Genomic DNA, 20,852 nt, shown 5'->3' with positions numbered 1-20,852 from the left:
CCGCGCGCAGCCTGCCAACGGCGGGCGGCCCAACGTCCGCTGAGGCCACGCCCCTGCTCCTGTCAGCTCCAGAGTAGGCGGGGAAAGAGAGGGGGCGGGGCCTTGGCGCAGCCAATCAGCTCCAGCAGAGCAGGAGCGAAAAGGCGGGAAAAAGAGGAACCAAAAGAAGGCTGAGGTGGGGCCAGGACCAGGAGGGGAAGGTGGGCGGAAGGAAGAGCCGGCCTTCAGGTGACGTTGACCCGGCCTCCAGAGTAGGGGTGACCCTTTGTCAGGCAGCATCACCCCCAAGTGTCACCACCCCCCTTCCACGTCCTTAAAGGGAAGACCCCGATTCTCTGAAGGTAGCTTAGTGCCGGGGGCACGACCTCCTCATTCTGAGGGGACAGCTGAGTTCCGAGCCCATGTTCCCCACACATCTGAGGTCCAGACCCCCGACTTGAGGAAATACACTTTTATGAAGGTGGACCTGAATTCTGAGGGGAGGCCCTGATTCTAAGGCCATCACCCGCAATCACAAGGACAGCCTAAAATCTACCCTGAGCTGCCTGGGGTCTCCACTACGGGTGCTGTCACCCCAAAGCCTGAAAGGGATCCCCCTGTTTCAGACCTCCCCGGGGTTCTGATCGCCATTCCAGCACCCCTAGTCCCTCGAAAATCCCATTAACACAGTCCTTAAAATGGGCCCTCTGGCTCCTGTGTCAGGGCATCACCCCAGTATCCTGCCTTCTCCCCGCTCCTTCTCCCTGGCCTGGCATCTCCCCACCCTGCACCTCCACCTCTGGGGCCCCGGCAGCCGCCTCACCCTACAGCCTCCTCAGCCTGCATTCCTGACTCCTGGGACCCCAGCACCTCCCTCACCCTGTACCCCTACCTCTGGAATTCTCAGAAGCCCCCTCCCCCGGCACCCCAATTCATGGGGCCATCAGCCACCCTCTCACCCTGCACCCCCATCTCTAGGACCCCTACCCCAGCATCTCCTTCACCCATGCACCGACTCCTAAGAACCCTCACCCTATATAACCCCATCCTGGGACCACAAGGACCCTCGCATCCCCTGCCCCCTACTCCTGGGACCCCTGGCAGCCCCTTTACCCCGCACTTGGGACGCTAACCATCCCCCCACCATCCCTCTTGTCTTGCAGCAGCTGAGCCCCGGGGTGGGTCTGAAGCCTCCAGACGGCAGTGCCCAGCAGGCAGCGCCCAGCATCCCTGCTCCGGCCTCCCAGGGCCTGGGCAGCAGAACGGCAGGCATGCACATCCCGGAAGGCCTCCAGGACCTGGCCGACAGTGAGGCCGTGCAGTTTCTCAAGAGGCCAAAGACGATCGCGCGGATCTTCGCAGGGGTGAGGCCCTCCTGTGGCCCGGCTGCCCCGTGGGTGGCAGGAAACAGGTGTCTCACCTCCCAGACCCAGAGCAGAGAGAGTGGGGGGGGGGAAAGAAGGGGTCAGATGGGGAAAATGAAGCCAAAGGGAGCTCATAACGGAAGTCACCCTTTACTGAGCATCTAACTATAGGCCCTGCGCTATTCTGAGCACTTATTAACTCTCCTGGGAAGAAACAACCCTGCAAAGTGGGTGCTATGGAGCCCCATTTTTGAGAGAAGAAAACTGAGGATCAGAAAAAGTTAAATAATTTTTTTAAGGCTGTGCTGTCCAATTTGGTAACCACAAGCCACATGTGGTTATTCTAATCTAAACTAAATAAAATAAAATATTCAGGGAATTCCCTGGCAGTCCAGGGGTTAGGACTCTGCACTTCCACTGCAGGCGGCCGGGGTTCCATCCCTGGTGGAGAAACTAAGATCCCACAAGCTGCATGGTACGGCCAAAAAAAAAAAAAAAAGAATTCATTCCTCAGTCACAGTGGCCACATTTCAGCCTGGCGGCTCTCATATTGGACAGTAAGGATCTAGAACATTTCCATCATGATGGAAGGTTCCATTGGACAGCGTTGGCTAAGGTCACACAGTAAGAGGCAGGGAATCAGACTGGGGTCTGTGAGATGCCAGAGCCCATTCATTTTCTACCTCTCAGACAAGGGACCAGGAGAGGAGCAGGGGCTGGGGCCTCTGGGGGGAAAGATGCACAGAGGTAGGAAGAGAATAAGAATATGTAATGTAGACCTAAGATGCCAGAGGGTGGGTGGTCACTATGTGCCAGGTACAGCGCCAAGCAAGGGATTTACCTGCATTCGTTTCATCATTACCACATTCGCGAAGAGTCAAGACACCTGGGGTCAGATCCTCATTCAGCCCCCGACTTTGCTGTGTGACCTTGAGCAGATCACTGCTCCTCTCTGGACCTCAGTGCTTGAGGAGTTAAAGCTGTGACTGTGGGCTTTACGCTCTGCAGCCTCCACGGCACTCCTTTGACAGAGTTGGGAACCGAGGTCCAGGGAGATGACGAGATTTGATCGGGGTCAGGAGAGTAGGTGGGATGCCCGGGATTGAATGCAGGGTCCTATTCCAGAAGGATCGATCCGGCCTGACTGAGAATCCTGGTTCGGCCACATGGTCTCCATGTAGAGCGACATCCTCCCCTGCTTGCCTGGGTTGGTCCTGGCGTAATTATCAGCGGCACCTCCTTTGATTCTCAGAAGTGCCCCGTTTTATTTGATTACTTCCCTGGTCACCCCAGGTCTGTGTGACCTTGAGCAAGTGACTTGATTTTTCTGAACCTCCACACCCTCCTGTGCATAGTCCTTCCCGCTCACCAGGAAAGACTGTGTGTGAAAATGAAATCAAGGCCCCTAAACTGATTAGCGTGCACCTGGCAAGTAGCCATCTTTCCTTCCATAGCGATTATTATTATTTTTTAAAATTAATTAATTAATTTATTTATTTTTGGCTGTGTTGGGTCTTCGTTTCTGTGCGAGGGCTTTCTCTAGTTGTGGCAAGCGGGGGCCACTCTTCATCGCGGTGCGCGGGCCTCTCACTATCGCGGCCCCTCTTGTTGCGGAGCACAGGCTCCAGACGCGCAGGCTCAGTAGTTGTGGCTCACGGGCCTAGTTGCTCCGCGGCATGTGGGATCTTCCCAGACCAGGGCTCGAACCCGTGTCCCCTGCATTGGCAGGCAGATTCTCAACCACTGCTCCACCAGGGAAGCCCGATAGCGATTATTATTGGGACCAACTTGTGATCGAGGAGAGAGGGATGGGTTTGGGGGGCATAGGGTGGTGGGGACTCATGTCCATCGTCATTCTCACCCAAAGGAAGAGGTGAAAAGTGCATTCCACATCCCAGTTCCAAGTCCCTCGCTGTCCTTCGCTCTTCCGCTCCTCACCACGACCCTATGACGTGGGCATCATTACACCTGTTGGACCCAAGGGGAAACTGAGGCTCACAGAGGTTGAGCGACTTGCCCAAGGACGTCACCCAGCTGGAGAGCGAGTCAGAAGGATGCACGGGCTTGGCTTCCGATGCTTCAGCAGGAAGGGCGGGTGGCGAGGGAGAAGGGGGTGGGGAAGGGCTGGGGGGAAGGGCCTCCGACCGTGCCAGACGTTTCAGTCACGGACTTTGCCTGCCGCCTCCCTCCTCCCTCCCCCCTGGCCCAGCTCCTCGGCAGGGAGTCTCCGGGCAGCTGGTCCTCCCGTCCTTCGTCCTTCTCACAGCTGCCTGCCAGCTGGTGCCATAACTAATGAATCTTTGCTCCCTCCCTGGGGACAGGCCAGGAGGGGTGTGGAAGGAGGTCGGCCTCGGACTTCAGAGGCTTAGGGTCCCTCCGGCCCAGCCAAGGCCCCTTCTTGCATGTCCAGCTGCAGCCCAAAGTTTTTGGGGTCAGTGGACAGACAGCCCGCAGGCCTGGAAGTCAAGGGGGCTGGATTCCAACCCCCTCCCCCCATGACTAACCTTGAGAGGACGCTTCCCCTCTCTGGCCAGTCATGAGAATTACCATCAGGGGCAGGTGCCCACGTCTCTGCAGCACAGAGACAGACCGGGAAACTGAGGCTCCAAGAGGTGAGCAATTTGCCCAAGGCCAGCCACACAGCTGTCGGAGTCAGACGCGGCTGGCTCTTTCCACTGCACCATCACGGCTTTCAATTTATCACCTGTGAAAGGGCGGTGGATTAGTAACCACGACCACACGGGGCCCCCCGGAGCTGCAGGGAGGGAGCGCAGGTAAAATGAATCCGGGCTCAAAAATGATCAATGGGCCTTCCCGTCCTTGACCTGGCTCTGCCTCGGACCAGCAGGGCAAGACGCTCCCCTTCTGCGGACTCAGTGCTGCAGCCCTGAAATGGAACGGATGTGAATACCCTCCCTTAATGCTAAAGTGCTGGACAAAAAGAGGGACTAGTCATTATTATTATTATTATTTGTTCTTTTTATTCAGAGAAGGCAATTAAGGCAAAGGAGAGAGGAGAATGGACAGAGGCTGAAGAGTTTAGGGGTCCATCCTCTGCCTCTCCCGTCCCCACTCTGAAGGGCAGGGCAGGAGCAAAAAAGAAGGGCCGAAGTCATTCACTCTTTCAACACATTTGCAGAGGTCCAGTCTGGTGCTGGGCGCTGGGTGTAGAGAGAAGGGGCCCACATGCAGCCTGTCCAGGAGGAGTTCAAATTCTAATGAATTACCTTCCCCTTGTCTCCTCCCTCCCTCCTGTCCCCAGCACTACCACATCCAATCAATCACCAAGTCCAATGTTGCGTCCTAAATATCACTGGCTTCCCCAGAGCCCTGGCCTCAGCCTTTCTGCCTGGGCCCTCCCATCCATCATGACCAGGGAGATTTTCTCTAACTCCCTGTCTGACGCTGGCCATCCTCTGCTCAGAACCCTTCCATGCATAAAATTAAGTCCAAGCTAGAAAATTAATTTTTGCCAGGGCTCCCAAGTCCAGGCCCCTCAGTGTGGTGTTCAAGGCCTCAGAGGGTCTGGGCCCTGCCTGTGTTTCCAGCCTCACCTCACACCACATCCCTCAGATGAGATTTGTCTCCAACCCTTGCAGGAGCTTCACTCTGCAGCATCTGGCTTTTGCACACATGGTTTGGCCGGCCTGGAATGTCCTTCCTCCTGTCTGCCTGCAAAACTCCTCATTCTTTTTTTTTTTTTTTAAAGTTTTATTGGAGTATAGTTGATTATAGTTGATATTGTGTTAGTTTCAGGTGTACAGCAAAATGAATCAGTTATACCTATACATACATCCACTCTTTTTTAGATTCTTTTCCCATATAGGCCATTACAGTCTATTGAGTAGAGTTCCTTGTGCTATACAATAGGTCCTTATTATCTATTTTATATATAGTAGTGGGTATATGCCAATCCCAAACTCCCAATTTATCACTCCCCAAAACTCCCCATTCTTTAAGGTGCAGTTCAGATCTCACCTTACTTCTTCCTAAATCCGGCCCCCTGACTTCAGTTCCTGCTCAAACCTTGACTCTCTCCCTGAGCGCAGGCCCCAGCCTCCTCCCCAGCCTCCCAGCCTCCAGTCTCACTCACTCCAGTCCAACTCTGCATGGCCCCACAGGGGTCTTCATACACCCGGAGCTGACCCTGCCCCTCCCCTGCTCTCAGCCATTCCATGACTCCCTACTGACCCCCCGACAAGATCCCACTCTGTAGCCTTTCTCACCCTGCAGCGTTCCTTACAGGCCTCACCGCATCCAGAAAGCCCTCCTGGACCAGCTCCCACCCCCCATCACATACACACACCGGTTCCTTCCATATCTGGTGTGGCCCCTGCCACGCTGCATTGTGACCATCTGGGACAAATCACTTGGGCTTCAGATTGTCACTGAATCTCATTGATGGGAACCCCTGCCCTCAGGGCTTCTGGTCCAGCCGGTGGCAGCATATACAGCAGGGGTTAAAGCAGATTCAGGAGCCAGACAACTTGGGTTCAAATCCAGGCACTGCCTCCCACTAGCTGACTGACTTTGGGCCACTCTTCACCCTCCCTGTGCCTCAGCTCCATTATCTAAAAAAAACGAGGGTGCCCACATCCTAGGGTGGTTGTAAGGATGACACAGGCTAGTGCTTGTGGAGTACATCGGTGGTTTCATAAATGAACAGGGTCAGGTGGACAGTGCCACCCCAGTGTGCTCTGTGCAGTGTGTGCACAGACAGAGGTGACAGGGCTAGCATATCGGTGAGGCTGCATTTGCTTTTTTTTTTTTTTTTTTTTTTTTTTTGGCTGTGTTGGGTCTTTGTTGCTGCACGTGAAGACCTAGTTTCTCTAGTTGTGGAGAGCAGGGGCTACTCTTCCTTGCGGTCGCAGGCTTCTCCTTGCGGCATCTTCTCTTGTTGCGGAGTCCGGGGTCTAGGCGCACAGGCTTCAGTAGTTGTGGCACACGGGCTCAATAGTTGTGGCGCACAGGCTTAGTTGCTCCACAGCATGTGGGATCTTCCCGGACCAGGGCTCGAACCCGTGTCCCGTGCATTGGCAGGCGGATTCTTAACCACTGTGCCACCAGGGAAGCCCTGCATTTGCTTTTTTTTTTCTTTTTTTTTTTTGGCTGCGCCGTGTGGCATGTGGGATCCTAGTTCCCCAACCAGGGATCGAACCTGTGCCCCCTGCAGTGGAAGTGCAGAGTCACCACTGGACTGCCAGGGAAGTCCCAGGCTGTATTTGCTTTAAAAAAAAAAAAAAAAAAAAAAAGCCTTGGGAATTCCTTGGTGGCCTAGTGGTTAGAATTCAGCTCTTTCACTGCCGTGGCCCAGGTTTGATCCCTGGTCGGGGAACTGAGATCCCACAAGCTGTGTGGCGTGGCCAAAATATATTAAAAAAAAAAAAAAGCCTTGAAGCAAAAGGTGAATGTTTGTTAGGTACTGAGTGTTTATTACACTTCTCTCTGTACTTTTATATGTCTTTGGAATATTTCACAAATTCCTTTTTTAAAATGGAGAGGAATTAGTGGAGCCGGGAGAGAGGAGGAAGAGGTGGCAGCCAGAGGGAAAGACTTGAAGGCAGAGAGAATCAACAGGATAGCGGATACTTATTGCCCTCTCTTCCCATATCCTGGGCACAGTACATTTCATATTGGTACTTGGGTTTGGGGGCAGAAGGCGAGCGTGAGCGAGGCAGGGGTGAGTGGGGGGGGGAGATGAGGTGCTGGGACTCTGTCCTGGGGCTGCTAGGGAGCCATGGGGGTGCGGGGCTGGGAGCTGGGAGGGGCAGGGTGTGGAAAGAGCCCCTGGGGGGCCGTGTGGGGAGACTTGGAGGCAGGGAGGCCGGGGAAGAGGCTGGGGCAAGGGCCCAGCGGGGAGGACGAGGCCTGAGCTAGGATGGAGGAGAGGGGCCGAGAGGCAGCGGGAGGATGGCTCTGGGCAGCTCTGAGGATGTGATCGGGAAGGAGGGGTCAGAACCACCGGGAGGGTGAACCACGCCCAGTGATGGGGACCCGCCCGGGAGGATGAGCCAGTCTGGGGAGATGCTGAGCTCTGCTCCGGCCCCTGGGAACCCCCGTCCCGCACCCACAGGTCTTCTCCCTCATCGTCTTCTCCTCCCTGCTGACTGACGGCTACCAGAACAAGACCAACTCTTCGCAGCTCCACTGTGTCCTCAACAGCAGCAACGCGGGCTGCAGCTTCGCTGTGGGAGCTGGCCTCCTGGCCTTCCTCAGCTGCCTGGCCTTCCTCGCCCTGGACGCCCATGAGGGCCGCATCGCCAGCAGCCGCTTCAAGATGGCCTTCCAGCTCCTGGACTTCATCCTGGCCGGTGAGCCCCCCGGGCACTGCCCTTGACCACCCAGCCGGCCACGACCGTCCTCCACACGTGACCCAAAGCTTTGTCCCTCACTTCTCAAAGCTCTTCTGCGTCCGCTGTTTCCTCCCGGGGAATCATTGCCCATCCCTTAGACTCAGGGTAAGGGTGATCTCTTCTGACCCCCAGACTAATTCTAGAAGCCTCTCTCCTGCCCAGCTTTTTCCTCGCATTCACCTCCCTTCTTCACAACCTTTCTTGAAAAGCCACCGGTGGCAGTGGCCAGAAGTAGGGTGCAGAGCGCAGAGTCAGACAGACCCAGGTTTGAAATCTCACCTCTGGCGCCTCCTCAGTGTGTGGGTTTTCTCCCCTCTCTGAGCTTCTGTAGAAGCTGGGATGAAAACTCCCACCTTCAGAGTTTTTCTGAGGATGAAATTCGAGAAAGGACTCCTGCAGTGATGTTGATATCTACCGGGCATATCCCACGTGTCAGGCACCGCTTCAAGAGCTCCCCATGCCTGTCTCATTTCTTCCTCAGAACCACCCAGGGAGGGAAGTCCTGTTCAGATTCCCATTTCACAGAGGAGGAAACTGAGGCTTGAGGAGGTTGGGTAATGGCTGCTGAGTGGCAGATCCAGGCTTCCAAGCCAGGCCTGGCCTCCTAACCAATGCTGAGCACCCTAGGTAGAGCCCGGCACACAGTAAGCGCCAAATAAATGCTCGTTCCTTTTCCCCAGGCCCCAGGCTCCTTCCTCTCCTTTTCTGCACCTGCCCAGTTCCAGCAACTTAGGGCTGGGAGGGCCCCTAAAGGTCAGCGAGTCCAGCACTGTCCAGGAGAAGGTTCTGTGAGGACGGGAATGTTCTGTGCCTGGACTCCCCACCACGGGAGCCACGGGCCACGCGTGGCCGCCGAGCACTTGAAGTATGGCCAGTGCCACCAAGGGGTGGAATTTTTTTTAATTCTATTTTAATCGATTGGAATTTTTGATCGAGTGAAACATAAAAAGCCGCAAGTGGCTGGCGAGCCCCGTAGTGGACGGCACACCCCACTCCAGGGGGTGTTTTGCGGCCGGCTGGGAGGGAGAGGCCGCAGCAAGACCCCAGCCCCCAGCCCCAGCCGCCCTTCCTGAGCCCTCTCTCCCCACCTCACGCCCCCCCTCCACCCCTCTTCTCTCCCTCGACCCCCCAGCCCTCTGGGCAGGCATTTGGTCCGTGGGATTCTGCTTCCTGGCCAACCAGTGGCAGCGTTCGCCGCCCGGACAATTCCTCCTGGGGAGCGGGAGCGTCAAGGCCTCCATCACCTTCGCTTTCTTCTCCATCCTCGTCTGGGTGAGGAGCGTCTTCCCTGCAGGGCGGGGTGGTGTGAGTTAAGAGGGCTAGAACCTTCCACCCAGCTCCCCAGGACCTCCGCAAGCCCCTTTTGTGACTTTGGGCAAAGAGGGAAGAAGGCGCCCCTTCCTCCCAGCAGACGCAGCCCAGTTGTGGGCACCTTCCAGTGAGCTGTGGCACAGCTCCCGCCCGGGCCAGCCCCACCCACGCCAGCCTCCAGCTCGCCCTCCTCTGCCCACAGACACTCCAGGCCTACCTGGCCCTCCAGGACCTCCGAAATGATGCTCCAGTGCCCTACAGGCGCTCCCTGGACGAGGGCGGCGTGGTGCTGACCTCCCTCTCCCCGCCGTCCGCCGCCAGCCCTGTCAACACGCCCACCACCGGTCCCCACAGCCTGAGCTACACCAGCTCTGCCCTGTCCCCCCATCTGACCACTCCGAAGGCCCCCCGCCTCACTATGATGCCCGCCAACTAGACCGCCTCATCCACACCAGTAAAGAGAGACCCCTCCTTCCAGAAGGGTTTCTGAAAACTGCCCTGTGTCCTTCTCATATCTGTTTCTCTCCAGCCCCTCGAGCGGCCAGGGGAGGGGGGAAATCCTATGGGGTCTCCTCAGGGGTCTCTGTAGCGGGTCCCGTTTCCAGCCCACCTCCTGGACTCTCCCTCTGGGCACCACCTTGATAGCTAGGGGTGGCGACGGGAGGGAAACCCTTTTTTTTTTTTTTTTTTTTTTTTTGGAAACCCTTTTTACAGGCCTGTGACACAACGAGCCCTTTACTCCTTGCACTGGCCACGGGAAGGAGGCACGAGGTGCCCCACTGTACAGCTGAGGAAGCTCAAGTTCAGAGACAAGATGCTTCCGCCCGTGGAGAGGGCTCTAAGGAGAACCAGGGCCAACACTGGGACCGGCCCTGTCTCCGGGGCCCACATCCTTTAACTCACCCCAGATGACAAGGGACCCACTCAAACCCATGCCATGGGAGGAGTGGTTAAAGGAACAGGGGATGGCAAGTCCATGACTGAGATCAGGGGAGATCCTTGTCTTCAAATACTTGAAAGCTTGTCTTAGGGAACCCCAAAACTAATCGGGGACTCGTGCTTGGGCCACAAAATGCTCCTGCCTGCAGGGACCCAGCAGGTAACTCCAGTGGGTGAAGTACCCATGAAGCAAGTGGTGGGGCAGGGGCCGAGTCTGGGAAGGGGAAGCCTTCACTCAGCACCCAGCGTTCAGTACCACAGCCCGGGGGTGTCCAGAGCAACGCTGTCCAGGACTTTCCTAGTGGTCTGGCGGTTAGGACTCCACGCTTCCACTGCAGGGGGCACAGGTTCGATCCCTGGTTGGGGAACTAAGATCCCACATGCCACGATGCAGCCAAAAAAAAAAAAAAAAAATTATAGAGCAGCGCTGTCCAATGGAAACAAAGTGTGAGCCATGGGGGGCAGCATTTAAACTTGCCAGCTGGCCACGTGAAGAAAAGTAGAATGAAACAAGTGAAATGAATTTTCATATATTTTATTCAACCCAGTATATCCAAAATATGATCATTTCAACATGTCATCGGTATAAAAAATTACTAGCCAGGTAGCTTACATTCTACTGCACTAAGTTTTTGAAATCCTTCGCCTGTTTTACACGGACAGCACACCTCAATTTGGGGTCACCACATTTCAAGTGCTAATGGTCACCATACTAGATAGTGCCGCTCTAGAACCTTCTAGTTTTTCTAGAACCACCGGACATCCGTTTCTTTTTATGTGGAATTAGTTGGCAAGGAATACAAAAAAAAAGCTTAATGTTATGCTGGCCAAACCAGACACACCCACACAGGGGCCGCAGTGGCTGCAGAGCATTCATTTACAAACTGGGAAAAGCAACGTGAGTTGTGGGGAGGCAAATGTGGGCTCCGCGGTCCCCTTTTTTGGTTTCCTGTGTGGCAGTGCTCAGTGCTAAGGGTGCAGAAAGAAGCAGGCTGTGGTCCCTGTGGGCACCTGGAGGAAACGGCAGCCATGCGGTGGAGCGGGCAGTGTGCCGGCGTGGGAAACGGGAGGACCCAGAGCTCTGGTCCTCACTCAGTCACTAGCTGGACCACCTGGGCTGTGTCACTTAATCTCTCTGGGCCTGAGCGGGGCTGGCTGTCAAACTAGAGACTTGGACGGGATTTAGATTGATGGTTTGAGGGCTGCGTTCAAAGAGGTGCCCCCTCCCGACCCTGAATCAACCCAAGCAGCCCTGCTCCTGCATTTTCCATATGAGGCTTCTGGACAAATTCCTCTAAACAGAAGGTCCGTTGGCTTAGCTTACAAGAAAGAAAGAAAAAAAACCTTTGAAAAACCCCACAGCAGTGGCTAAACATACAGGATCCAGCAGCAGGAAGCCAGGGTACCAACCCCCCCTGCTGCTCACCCGGCTATGCCTCGATTTCCTCCCCAACAAAGCGAGGGTGCTCTGAGGGTCCCACAAGATCACCCGTGTAACGCACATTGCCTGGCGCTTATGAGACGCTCGGAAACGCCAGCTACCTGCCTCCTGAAGCTTCCAGAGCCATCCTACGGGAGAACTCAGGAAGGTCTCAGCAGACATCTAGGGCATTTGGCGAAATCGGGGCAAAACTCCAAAAGCTTACAAGGGCCAAGCAGGTAACCCAAATGAAGGAAACAGGCCAGGTGTGAAGCCAATCTGGAGGGAAACATGGAAAAGATTTGACTTTCCTTTGAACTTCACAAAACCACAAAACAACAGCGTCAGCCCAGTAAGAGATGGTATCGACCCCTCAGCCAAGTCCTGGGGACTTGGTGGTGGAGGGAGGGGAAGCTCATGTCCCAGCCATTCACTCCAGCCATCTGTTGCCACCCAGACACGAGGACCCGGCATTGTCAGACTGACGGGGTTTTTTTCAAGAGAAGCCAGAAATCCCGATTTTAATGTGAAAATCTGGTTTTGTTTTTTTTTTTTTTTTTTAAACCAAGGTTTCTTTTTTTTTTTTAAATCAATTTTTTTTTTTTTTTAAATTACACTATACTAGGTGTGCTTTATTTATTTATTTATGGCTGTGTTGGATCTTCGTCTCTGTGCGAGGGCCTTCTCTAGTTGCGGCAAGCGGGGGCCACTCCTCATCATGCTGCGCGGGCCTCTCACCATCGCGGCCTCTCCCGTTGCGGAGCACAGGCTCCAGATGCGCAGGCTCAGCAATTGTGGCTCACGGGCCCATTTGCTCCGCGGCATGTGGGATCCTCCCAGACCAGGGCTCGAACCCGCGTCCCCTGCATTGGCAGGCAGACTCTCAACCACTGCGCCACCAGGGAAGCCCCGAAAATCTGGTTTTTAAAGGCCAGCAACCAATTCCATTTTTTTTTTTTTTAAGAAAACATAAAGCAGTTCAATACAATACAAAATGATGGGGGGACGGGGGCTGTCCCTTGGTGACTTCCACATCACAGGCTCTTGGAGGTTGTCCTCTGCAACCCTTAGATTAGGGAGAATTGTCAGGGAAGTTCTGTGCCAAGATAAGAAGAATCTTCGAGATTTTTTTCCTCCAAAACCTCTTCCCTGGTGGAGTCATGAGGAGTCAGGGTGCAGCTCAGAGTCTCAGGAAGCCCAGTTTCTCATCTTCCTGCTCCTCCCAGGCCTGGATCGCCTGTGGGTGGTAGACGGGATAAAGCAGAAGCAGAGAGAGGGGCCAGGGTGCTGGGTGGACCCCACAAACACCAGAAGAGAGGGCAAGGAGTAGCAAAAGAGAGGCGTCGTTTTCCTCAGTTTATTTCAAGAGAACAAAGAATCAACCATCAATTCTGTACAAAAACGTGGCCATAGAGCCACGGTGACCCTTGGGCCAACCCCCTTCCCATGCGCCCCTAAATTGCCAAAAAACAAGGACAAGACCAAAAACCCCAAACTCTGGAAAAAATTATTATGAAAAATCAGGGGAGAACTTCCCTCCCCTCTTCCCTCTCCCCAGTGCAGAAGTTTGGGGAGGGGGAGGGGGGGTTGTGTCCATGGCAACGCTGTGGAGGTCTGGCAGGCGGGTGTCGGCAGATTTAGTGTTTGGCAACCAGTGGGGCTGAGGGGTTAGGATCCAGAAGGAAGCCAAGGGGCTCGGGGGAGGGAAAAGATCTCCAACCCCGCCGTGCCCCACAGGACACTCGAAAACAGTTTATAAAAATTGGGGCCAGAGAGTAGAAAAGAAAGGAGTCATCAGAATCAAAACCTAAATAGTGGAAAGATTTTTTTTTTTTCTTCTCTAAAAGGCAAAAAAACTACAAACAGCCCAGGTCCTGAGCTCCCCCAAGACTTGGGTCCTCCACTGCCCCCTGAAACCCGGCAGGAGCAGGGCTGGGGAGTACCGAGAGGTGGGTTCTTAAAAAAGTTCCCCTGGATGGGAAGGCTCTTCGTCTTTCGTCGCCTTCCTCTGCCTCTCGCAGCTGCCCCGAAGAGGGATGGCGAGGACCAGGGCTACGCCGGCAAACTCAGCTTCTTCCCCTTGAGGACTGGGAGGAGAGAAAGGGGGGCGGGCATGACCAAGGGGTCCCTCACGGAGGGGACAGCCTCCCACGCCCACAGCAGGGGCTTGGATGCTGGGCTGGGCAGAGATGCAGGAGGGGCAGCCCCAGGACTCTGGATTATCAGCTGGGGGTGGGGCCGGGGACCAGGCTCCTGGCCTAAGGGCTGAGCCATGGAGCCCCGGAGGAGGCCCCATTTCTCCTAATGCTGTCTGCTCCTCTTCCATCCTGGAAGGGCTGGGGGCCTTGGCTCTCGGGGCGCGCTGGGGTCAGAAGGCCTGGCAGGGCTGGCTGGGCGAGACCACACCACCCGCTTCTGCCCTCCCAGCCTTAATCCTCAGGGGGCGTGGCTGCCTTCAGGCCTCTGTCCTCCTGTCTCCTCTTCCCTTCACACTGACTGACTGAACTTCTAAGGTCTTTGCTTTAATCATCATCTCTAAAAGGCCTCCCCCGACCACACCCCCCTCCATGTAAAGTAACCCCCTCATCCTCCACCATTGTTCACCAACACATCCCTGGTTTCTTTCTGTCATTGCCCTTCTCACTGTTTGCAATCATCTCTCTTGTTTATTCACCATCTCCCCCGACTACAACACAAAGGGAGGGAAGGGCCTTGTCCATCTTTTCTCCTAAGGTTGTATCCCCAGAGCCTAGCCCCGGCCAGGGACATAGAAAGTGCTCCATAAATTTGTTGGTTGAATGAATGAATGAATCTTGGTGGGCCTGAGTCCCTGAGGGTAAGGACAGAGGTCCATCAGCAGAGAGGAGGCCCTCCCTTCTCTGAGAGCTGCTGGGGGCCTGGGAGACGGGAATTCTGGATCTGTTACGGGTGTGAGACTGAAAGACTTTGGATCTGGAAGCTTGGGGCAGGAGGAGGGCTTAGGACACATTCCAAGAGAGGAAAAGTCAGAGGCCACCCCTGCCCCTCTCTTTGTCCTATCTTCCCTCGAGGGATACAGGGCTGGGGAGATGAAGCTGGGGCCCCAGGGAGGGTGGGAGCTGGGGAAGGAGCAGGCTCCCCACCAGCCGGCCCCCCACGCTGGCTACCTTTGGTGACGTAGAGGTAGAAGAAATCACAGTAGAGGACCGTCTGGACCAGGCCCGCCACGATGGCGATGAGGTCAAAGAAGGCTTCGAAGTGGTAGCGCCAGATCCAGTTGAAGAGATAGAGCGTGCGGTAGACACCCAGCGCAAACAAGTAGTGGCTGGTGATGGTCTCCGCCTCGCCCGTCTTGCTCACCATGAACAGCTGCGGCAGGATGGCCACGGACTCCAGGTAGATGGAGAAGGTCCAGAGGATCTGCGGGGAGGCCGGGGCGTGGGAGCAGAGGGCAGGACGAGGCGGGAGGGGACAGGGCAGAAGAGAAGGGTGAGGATGGCAGACATTGTGGTTACAGGCGCAGTGATGTTGGAGCGTGGGTGACAGGTACCACGACGCCTGCCGGGCACTCACTGTGTGCCAGACACCGCTTTCCTGCCCCACCTGTATTCTCTCGTTTAATCCCCACGATGACCCCATGAGGGAGGTACTATTATCAGCATCCCCTTCTTTTTTTTTTTTGTTTTTTTGTTTTTTGGTTGTGCCGCAAGGCTTGAGGGATCTTAGTTCCCCGACCAGGGAGGGAACCTGGGCCTCGGCAGTGAAAACACCAAGTCCTAACCACTGGACCATCAGGGAATTCCCAGCATCCCCTTCTACCGATGAGGAAACTGAGGCCCAGAGAGGGTAAGAGACTTGCCCAGGACGTGGCTAGGAAGCGGCAGAGCTGGGATTCGAACCAAGGGTTCTGAGCCCGTGTTCGTGAGCACTTTGCGATTACGCCTCACCCAAGGGCGGCCCAGGTTGGGATCTCGGCTGTGAGATGTCCCTTCTATGAGATCCTGGGCAAGAGATCCAGATTCTCGGAGCCTCTGCTTCCTCATCTCTAAAATGGGGATGATTTTGGGAATTCCTTGCGGTCCAGTGGTGAGGGCTCCGTATTTCCACTGCTGAGGGCCTGGGTTCAATCCCTGTTTGGGGAACTAAGATCCCACAAACCACGTGGCACAGCCAAAAAGAAAAAAAGAAAAAAAAGGGGAATGATTTTCCTGCCCTGGTAGGGGCAACATTCAACGTGCAATCTTTAGAGACATAAATCAGACTGTGTCACTCCCTGGCTTAAAACCTTCTTGTAGGGTTTCCCTGGTGGCGCAGTGGTTGAGAGTCTGCCTGCCAGTGCAGGGGACACGGGTTCGAGCCCTGGTCCGGGAGGATCCCACACGCCGCAGAGCAACTGGGCCCGTGAGCCACAACTACTGAGCCTGTGCATCTGGAGCCTGTGCTCCGCAACAAGAGAGGCCGCGACAGTGAGAGGCCCGCGCACTGCGATGAAGAGTGGCCCCCGCTTGCCGCAACTAGAAAAAGCCCTCGCACGGAAACGAAGACCCAATGCAGCCAAAAATAAATATAAAAATAAATAAATAAATTTTAAAAAAAGACTTAAAGAAGAAATACATGGCGAATATCTTAAAAAAAAAACAAAAAACAAAAACCAAAAAACCTTCTTGTAGCTACTTCTTATCACATCCAGAATAAAACCCAAGTTCCTAACCTTGGCCTTCAAGGCCCTCCTCGATCCAGGTTCATCTTCTACTCCCTCCCCTCGCCCTCCAGGCTACAACTACCTGGGCCTTCCATCTGGTCCTCCAACACACCATGCTCCTTCCTGCCCCAGGGCCTTTGCACTTGCTGTTCCTGCAGCTCTTCCCCCAGACAGTCACATTCTGCCTCTTCCACCTGCTTCCAACCTCAGCTCATCAGTCGCCTCCTGAGAGAGGTCCTCCCTGACCATCCTTCCCCCTGGATGGTCACATCCTCTGTCTTATCTTCTTCCTGGCAGCTCTGACCAGACTGTGAGCTCCATGAGGCCCAGGAGCCTACATCTTGGGCACCCTGTGGGCCCAGCACCTGGCACAGTGCCTGGCATATATTCGATGCCTGGATGAATGCATGAGCGATTGGAAGCAAGGTCCCCAAGTGCTTGTCACAGGCCACCATTTAGGGAGCAGCGACAAGCATCATTCGTGAGCAGGACAGGGCATCACAGGAGGGAGAGACGAAGAGATGGCAGACAGCTGTCGGCCCCTTTTCAGTCCTCAGCTCCCTGAAAGTCCCACCTGGGGTGACTTGTGATCTGTAGACCCACCGAAACCTCCGCTCAGACAACAAAGCCAGCTGGCAGGTGTGGTTCCTCCTGGGTTGTTTTGGTTTGTGGGAAGGAAGTGGGGACCATCAGCATGTATTCCTAAGAACTGACGTTTATATAGCATTTACTACATCCAAGGCACTGTTCTATGCACCCTACGGGTATTAACTGGCTTATGCCTTAACCCTATGAGGTAAGTCCTATTGTTATCCCCCTTACGCAGATGAGGAGACTGAGGCCCACGGGATCAGTAACTCGTCCAAGGCCACACAGCTAAGATGCGGGTGGAAACAGATTCCTACCCAGGCAGCTAGACTTCAGGGCTTGTTCCCATAATTACTCAGAATCCACCAGTGAGGTTCTTAGTGTATCAGGTTAGTTGAGGCTCTCAGGAAACATACCCATTAAATTGATACATACCGATTGTTAACCTTGGGGAGTAGAATCATGATGTAAGAGGAGAGAGAAGGTCTGTTGCATTTTACTTTATCTATTTGTGACGTCTGAATTTTTAAAGAATTGTTTCCTTCTATGATTAAAAAATAATTTTTCAGCATGCACCTATTGATAGCATGGGCTTTGAAAGCAGGCAGACCTGGGTTCAAATTCTGTGAGGTCTCCCCTCTGAGCCTCACCTTAGTTCTCCAAGAAATAGGGATGAGGATGTCCACTTCCCCAGGAGGCCAAGGGATCAGACGGGATGATGACGGATTTGGAATGGCCAGCTCAGAGCAGGACACACAATCGGTGCCAATACTTTGCACAAGTGACCTCCCCTCACCCTCTAAATGAGGGAACCACACAAGCTGGAGTCAAGAAGCCTGGGTCCTGGTCCGGCCTCCTCCACCTGGAGCAAGTCCCACTGCCTTCCCCCAGCCTCAGTCTCCCCATCTGCAAAATGGGCCCAGCTCAGTGGGTGCTCCATGCAAGGTGATGCTGATGATAAATTTGCAAAGTCCAGGCCCTGCAGCCAAGCTTGGGGTTCCTGCCACAGTGCAGTGCAGCCTCCCTCTGACATTTCTGGGACCACTGGGTCAAAGTCACCCTCAGTCAGATTTGTCTAGCCTGCAGGGCGCTTTTAGAAATAGATCTGGAATCTGTAGCCAAAATTGTAAAGTGAGATCCCTCAGGAAAACTCCTGAATTGTGGCTTGTGTTGAAAACATCATCACATCTGGCTGCTCAGGGGCGGCTTGCAGAATCTTAGTTCCCCGACCAGGGATCGAACCTGTGCCCCCTGCCTTGGAAGTGTGGAGTCTTAATCACTGGACTGCCAGGGAAGTCCCAGGGCCAGCTTCTTACAAGGCAGGAGTTAGTGGTCCTGGGGGAAGAAAGACTGCTCTGAATTTGATTCCTGCCAGCCCCAGGAGGCAGATCGCAGATTTAGCAAAGGCCCTCTCAAAATTCCTCCCAGGAATTTGTACAGGTCCCACCAAAATGCCATGCAATAAAAACTATGACAGCTAACGTTTAGGAGTAAAAGGATCCACATGGTCCTAAACACTGCAGGCACCGAACAAACATGGACCGCACTTCCTACCTACTGCCAGACACTGTGCTTTACCAATATTAACCCCCATCAAAACCTATGAAGTAGGAACTGATTATCCCCATTTCACAGACAAGAAAACTGAGGCACAGAGAAATTACATGACTTGCCCAAAGTCTCACAGCTGCTAAGTGGGCTTCAAATCCCTGTTCTCTGGTTCTAGCGTCTCTGTGTCTAACCACTAGGTGATGCTGTCTAATCTCAGTAAGTCCTCACAATGACCTGATCTCGACTTTACAAACAGGGAAACTGAGGCACAGAAAGGTCAAGTTCCATGCCCAAGGTCATGCTGATAGAAAGTAACAGATCCAAACCCAAGTAGCCTGGCCCCCCAGAGCCCCATTCCCAACTCCTGAACTATTCATTAGGCCAATGACTTTGGAAGAGTCATTTCAACTCCCTAAGCCTCAGTTTTCTCATCTATAGAATGGGGCTGCTGTGAAAAGTAATGAGTTAACGTATGTGAAATGCTGAGAGCAGCGTCTGGCACATAGTGAGGGCTGCTGCTGTTACATTATTATCATCTGACTCCAGAGCCCCTGTTTTGAACTTTAGGTCCTAAAAGAAGGAAGTCTGAGCAAACCCTACAGAAGGAAGCCTCTGAGTGGGTCCACTGTCAACTGCTGTTCTCCCACAGCCCACCCCACCACTACAGACCCTGCAGGTGGCCTACCTCTAGAGGGGTAAAGTCATGGTTGACCAAGAATGCCAGGATGGCCGTGGGAACAACGAGGAACTCCACTCGGAACGTGTCGTGGTTCCCATCGTAAGTGGCTTTGAACTTGCTGTAAATCATCCAGACCGTGGTGAAAGAACAGGCGATGTAGACCACCTGTCGAAGGGGAGGATGAGGAGGGTGCTTCAGCTCCAAGCACAGGGTCCGAGCCCCCAGTAGACTTAGACCCAGCCCCTCCCCCCCTCAGACCCAGGAGTCCAGGCCCCCAGCCTCTCCTCCCTCAGGCTTAGCAGTCTGGACCCCTAGCCCCTCCTCCCTCAGACCCAAAAGTCTGGGACCCACATTCCCTCCTCCCTGGGACCCTCCCTCCCCGGCTCCCCCCTCAGGAGGGCCCGGCAGGCTAGGAAACGCCTTTACCTTCATGCACGTGTTGTAGAGTGAGATGTAGTTGGTGAAGAGGTCCAAGTAGCGGGCAGTGAACACAACAGCAAACAGGACCTGGCTCTTCCCCGAAATCCCTGTGGTCCAGAGAAATGGGGATGGGGGAGGCTGGAGGTGGCCTGCACGGCCAATAAACCGAGGCCCAGGGCCCCGGGCGAGCCAGAGGGGCTCCGGAGTGCAGCTGTCCCTGGAGGCCTCCCCAGCCGCCGGCCTAAGCAGGGCCCTTTCCCACGGCCCACAGCCAGGGGGCAGCCCGGCCCCAAAGCTACTCCAGCCCGAGGCTCTGTCCCAGGCTAGGCCTCGTGGCTCCCTCCGGCCCCCTCAGTGTCCTCCCACAGTCCGGATCCAAGGTGGAGTCCCGGGAGGACCCCACTTGACCTCAGCCCTCCGGAACAGGTCGCCTACCTCCCGCTCCCTTTCTGGCGGCCACAGTCCACGTCACCAACTCCCAGCCGCCTCCCTGCCTGCCACAGCTCCCTGTTCCCAGCCCTGGGAACCCTAAGGCCACCCAGATAGGGGCCGGGGGAGGCTGAATTGGGTTCCTGGAGCCACCCCCACGAAACTGGATGCATCCCCAGTTTGGGGAAAGGAGCTGACCCCCTGGTGACCCCGGACCTGGAAGGCGGATCCCCAGCAAGCAGTGGCGGGGAGGGACCCGTCCCCCTATGCCTCCAAACCCTTCCCCGAGTCCTGGAATGTCTCCCGCACTCTCCCCCCTTCTCCGGCCCCGGTGGGCGTCTCACCGGCACACGAGCGGGACTTCCAGATTTTGAGCAGTAGCAAGATGATGGCTAGGAGGTGGGAGAGGTCTCCCAGGAATCGGAAGAGATTCATGGTTGAGGGGATCTGGCAGGGCTGGGCTGGAGGGAGTCAGGCTGGAGGGGGGCTGCCCCTCGGGGCTGCTGTTCTGGCCGGGCGGCTGGGCTGGGGGGCGGGAGAGGTGCCCTCGGGTGGGCTCCGCTCCGGGGAGGGGGCTCTGGGCGGGGGCGCCGAGGCCGGAGCTGGTGGCCGAGCCAGAGCTAGGAAGAGGGAGGCGGGCGGGAGGGGGAGGAGTCCGGGCGGGAGGCTCCGCCCCCGAGGGCGGAGTCCCGGCTCTCCGGCGCCCCCTACCTCGCACCTCCCCGCTTGCAGAGTTGGCGCCGAGTTTACCCCGGCAAGGCCGCCTCCTAGGAACTTGCGGGGTCGCTGGGATCGGAAACTCGCAAATCCGGCACCAGTCCCCCCAAAGCAGTCTGTGCCTCTGTAAAGGTTGCAGCCCAGCCGCACAGATTCTGCCCTTGACAGCGATTCGGGAGGCAGGTCTCTGAGCTTTAAAAATCCTAGACAGGGACCCAGAGGCTGGCTTTTCAGGGGCCTCCAGCTCCAATCCACTCAAAAGACAAGAGAGCAGCCCCCAGTCCCTCTCTCAGACTCAGAAGTCTGGGTCCCCAGCACCTTCATCCCCCAGGACCCAGGAGTCCAAGACCCTAGCCCCTCCTCCCTCAGACCCAAGAGTCTAGCCCCCCTTCCTTGGGACTTAGGGTCCTACCCAACAATC

The 20,852-nt window shown here is 55.4% G+C and overlaps 2 protein-coding genes across 3 annotated transcripts; one reads left to right on the top strand and one right to left on the bottom strand.

The window, feature by feature from the left end:
• The first annotated feature begins 159 nt into the window (after positions 1-159).
• On the top strand, positions 160-9,501 carry SYNGR4 (synaptogyrin 4). 2 transcript variants are annotated; one of them, XM_036834650.1, is made up of 5 exons: positions 160-175; positions 1,143-1,343; positions 7,417-7,654; positions 8,829-8,968; positions 9,210-9,501. In XM_036834650.1, the coding sequence occupies exons 2-5, from the start codon at positions 1,251-1,253 to the stop codon at positions 9,441-9,443; spliced, it is 705 nt and encodes a 234-aa protein (XP_036690545.1). In that variant the 5' UTR covers positions 160-175; positions 1,143-1,250; the 3' UTR covers positions 9,444-9,501. The 2 variants fall into 2 exon arrangements, with proteins under 2 accessions (XP_036690545.1, XP_036690546.1); XM_036834651.1 differs by lacking the exon at positions 160-175 and adding an exon at positions 200-228.
• Positions 9,502-12,693: 3,192 nt separating this feature from the next.
• Positions 12,694-20,355, bottom strand: KDELR1 (KDEL endoplasmic reticulum protein retention receptor 1). The gene is made up of 5 exons (XM_036834653.1): positions 20,059-20,355; positions 19,292-19,392; positions 18,872-19,030; positions 14,513-14,765; positions 12,694-13,453 (listed from the first exon to the last, which is right to left on the bottom strand). The coding sequence occupies exons 1-5, from the start codon at positions 20,147-20,149 to the stop codon at positions 13,419-13,421; spliced, it is 639 nt and encodes a 212-aa protein (XP_036690548.1). The 5' UTR covers positions 20,150-20,355; the 3' UTR covers positions 12,694-13,418.
• Positions 20,356-20,852: the final 497 nt, after the last annotated feature.

This window comes from Balaenoptera musculus, chromosome 19, assembly GCF_009873245.2.
Source record: "Balaenoptera musculus isolate JJ_BM4_2016_0621 chromosome 19, mBalMus1.pri.v3, whole genome shotgun sequence".
NCBI lineage: Eukaryota > Metazoa > Chordata > Mammalia > Artiodactyla > Balaenopteridae > Balaenoptera > Balaenoptera musculus.
The sequence above is the reverse complement of the archived record's forward strand: the minus strand, read 5'-3'. Positions and strand labels throughout refer to the sequence as shown.

Excerpts from the sequence above, each read along its gene's own strand:
- SYNGR4 (XM_036834650.1), top strand. The coding sequence starts at position 1,251 with ATGCACATCCCGGAAGGCCTCCAGGACCTGGCCGACAGTGAGGCCGTG. Across the intron at positions 1,344-7,416 it reads TCGCGCGGATCTTCGCAGGG|GTCTTCTCCCTCATCGTCTT; the intron begins GTGAGGCCCTCC and ends CCGCACCCACAG. Across the intron at positions 7,655-8,828 it reads CCTGGACTTCATCCTGGCCG|CCCTCTGGGCAGGCATTTGG; the intron begins GTGAGCCCCCCG and ends TCGACCCCCCAG.
- KDELR1 (XM_036834653.1), bottom strand. The coding sequence starts at position 20,149 with ATGAATCTCTTCCGATTCCTGGGAGACCTCTCCCACCTCCTAGCCATC. Across the intron at positions 19,031-19,291 it reads TCTACAACACGTGCATGAAG|GTGGTCTACATCGCCTGTTC; the intron begins GTAAAGGCGTTT and ends CCCCTTCGACAG. Across the intron at positions 13,454-14,512 it reads CTACCTCTACGTCACCAAAG|TCCTCAAGGGGAAGAAGCTG; the intron begins GTAGCCAGCGTG and ends CTCTCCTCCCAG.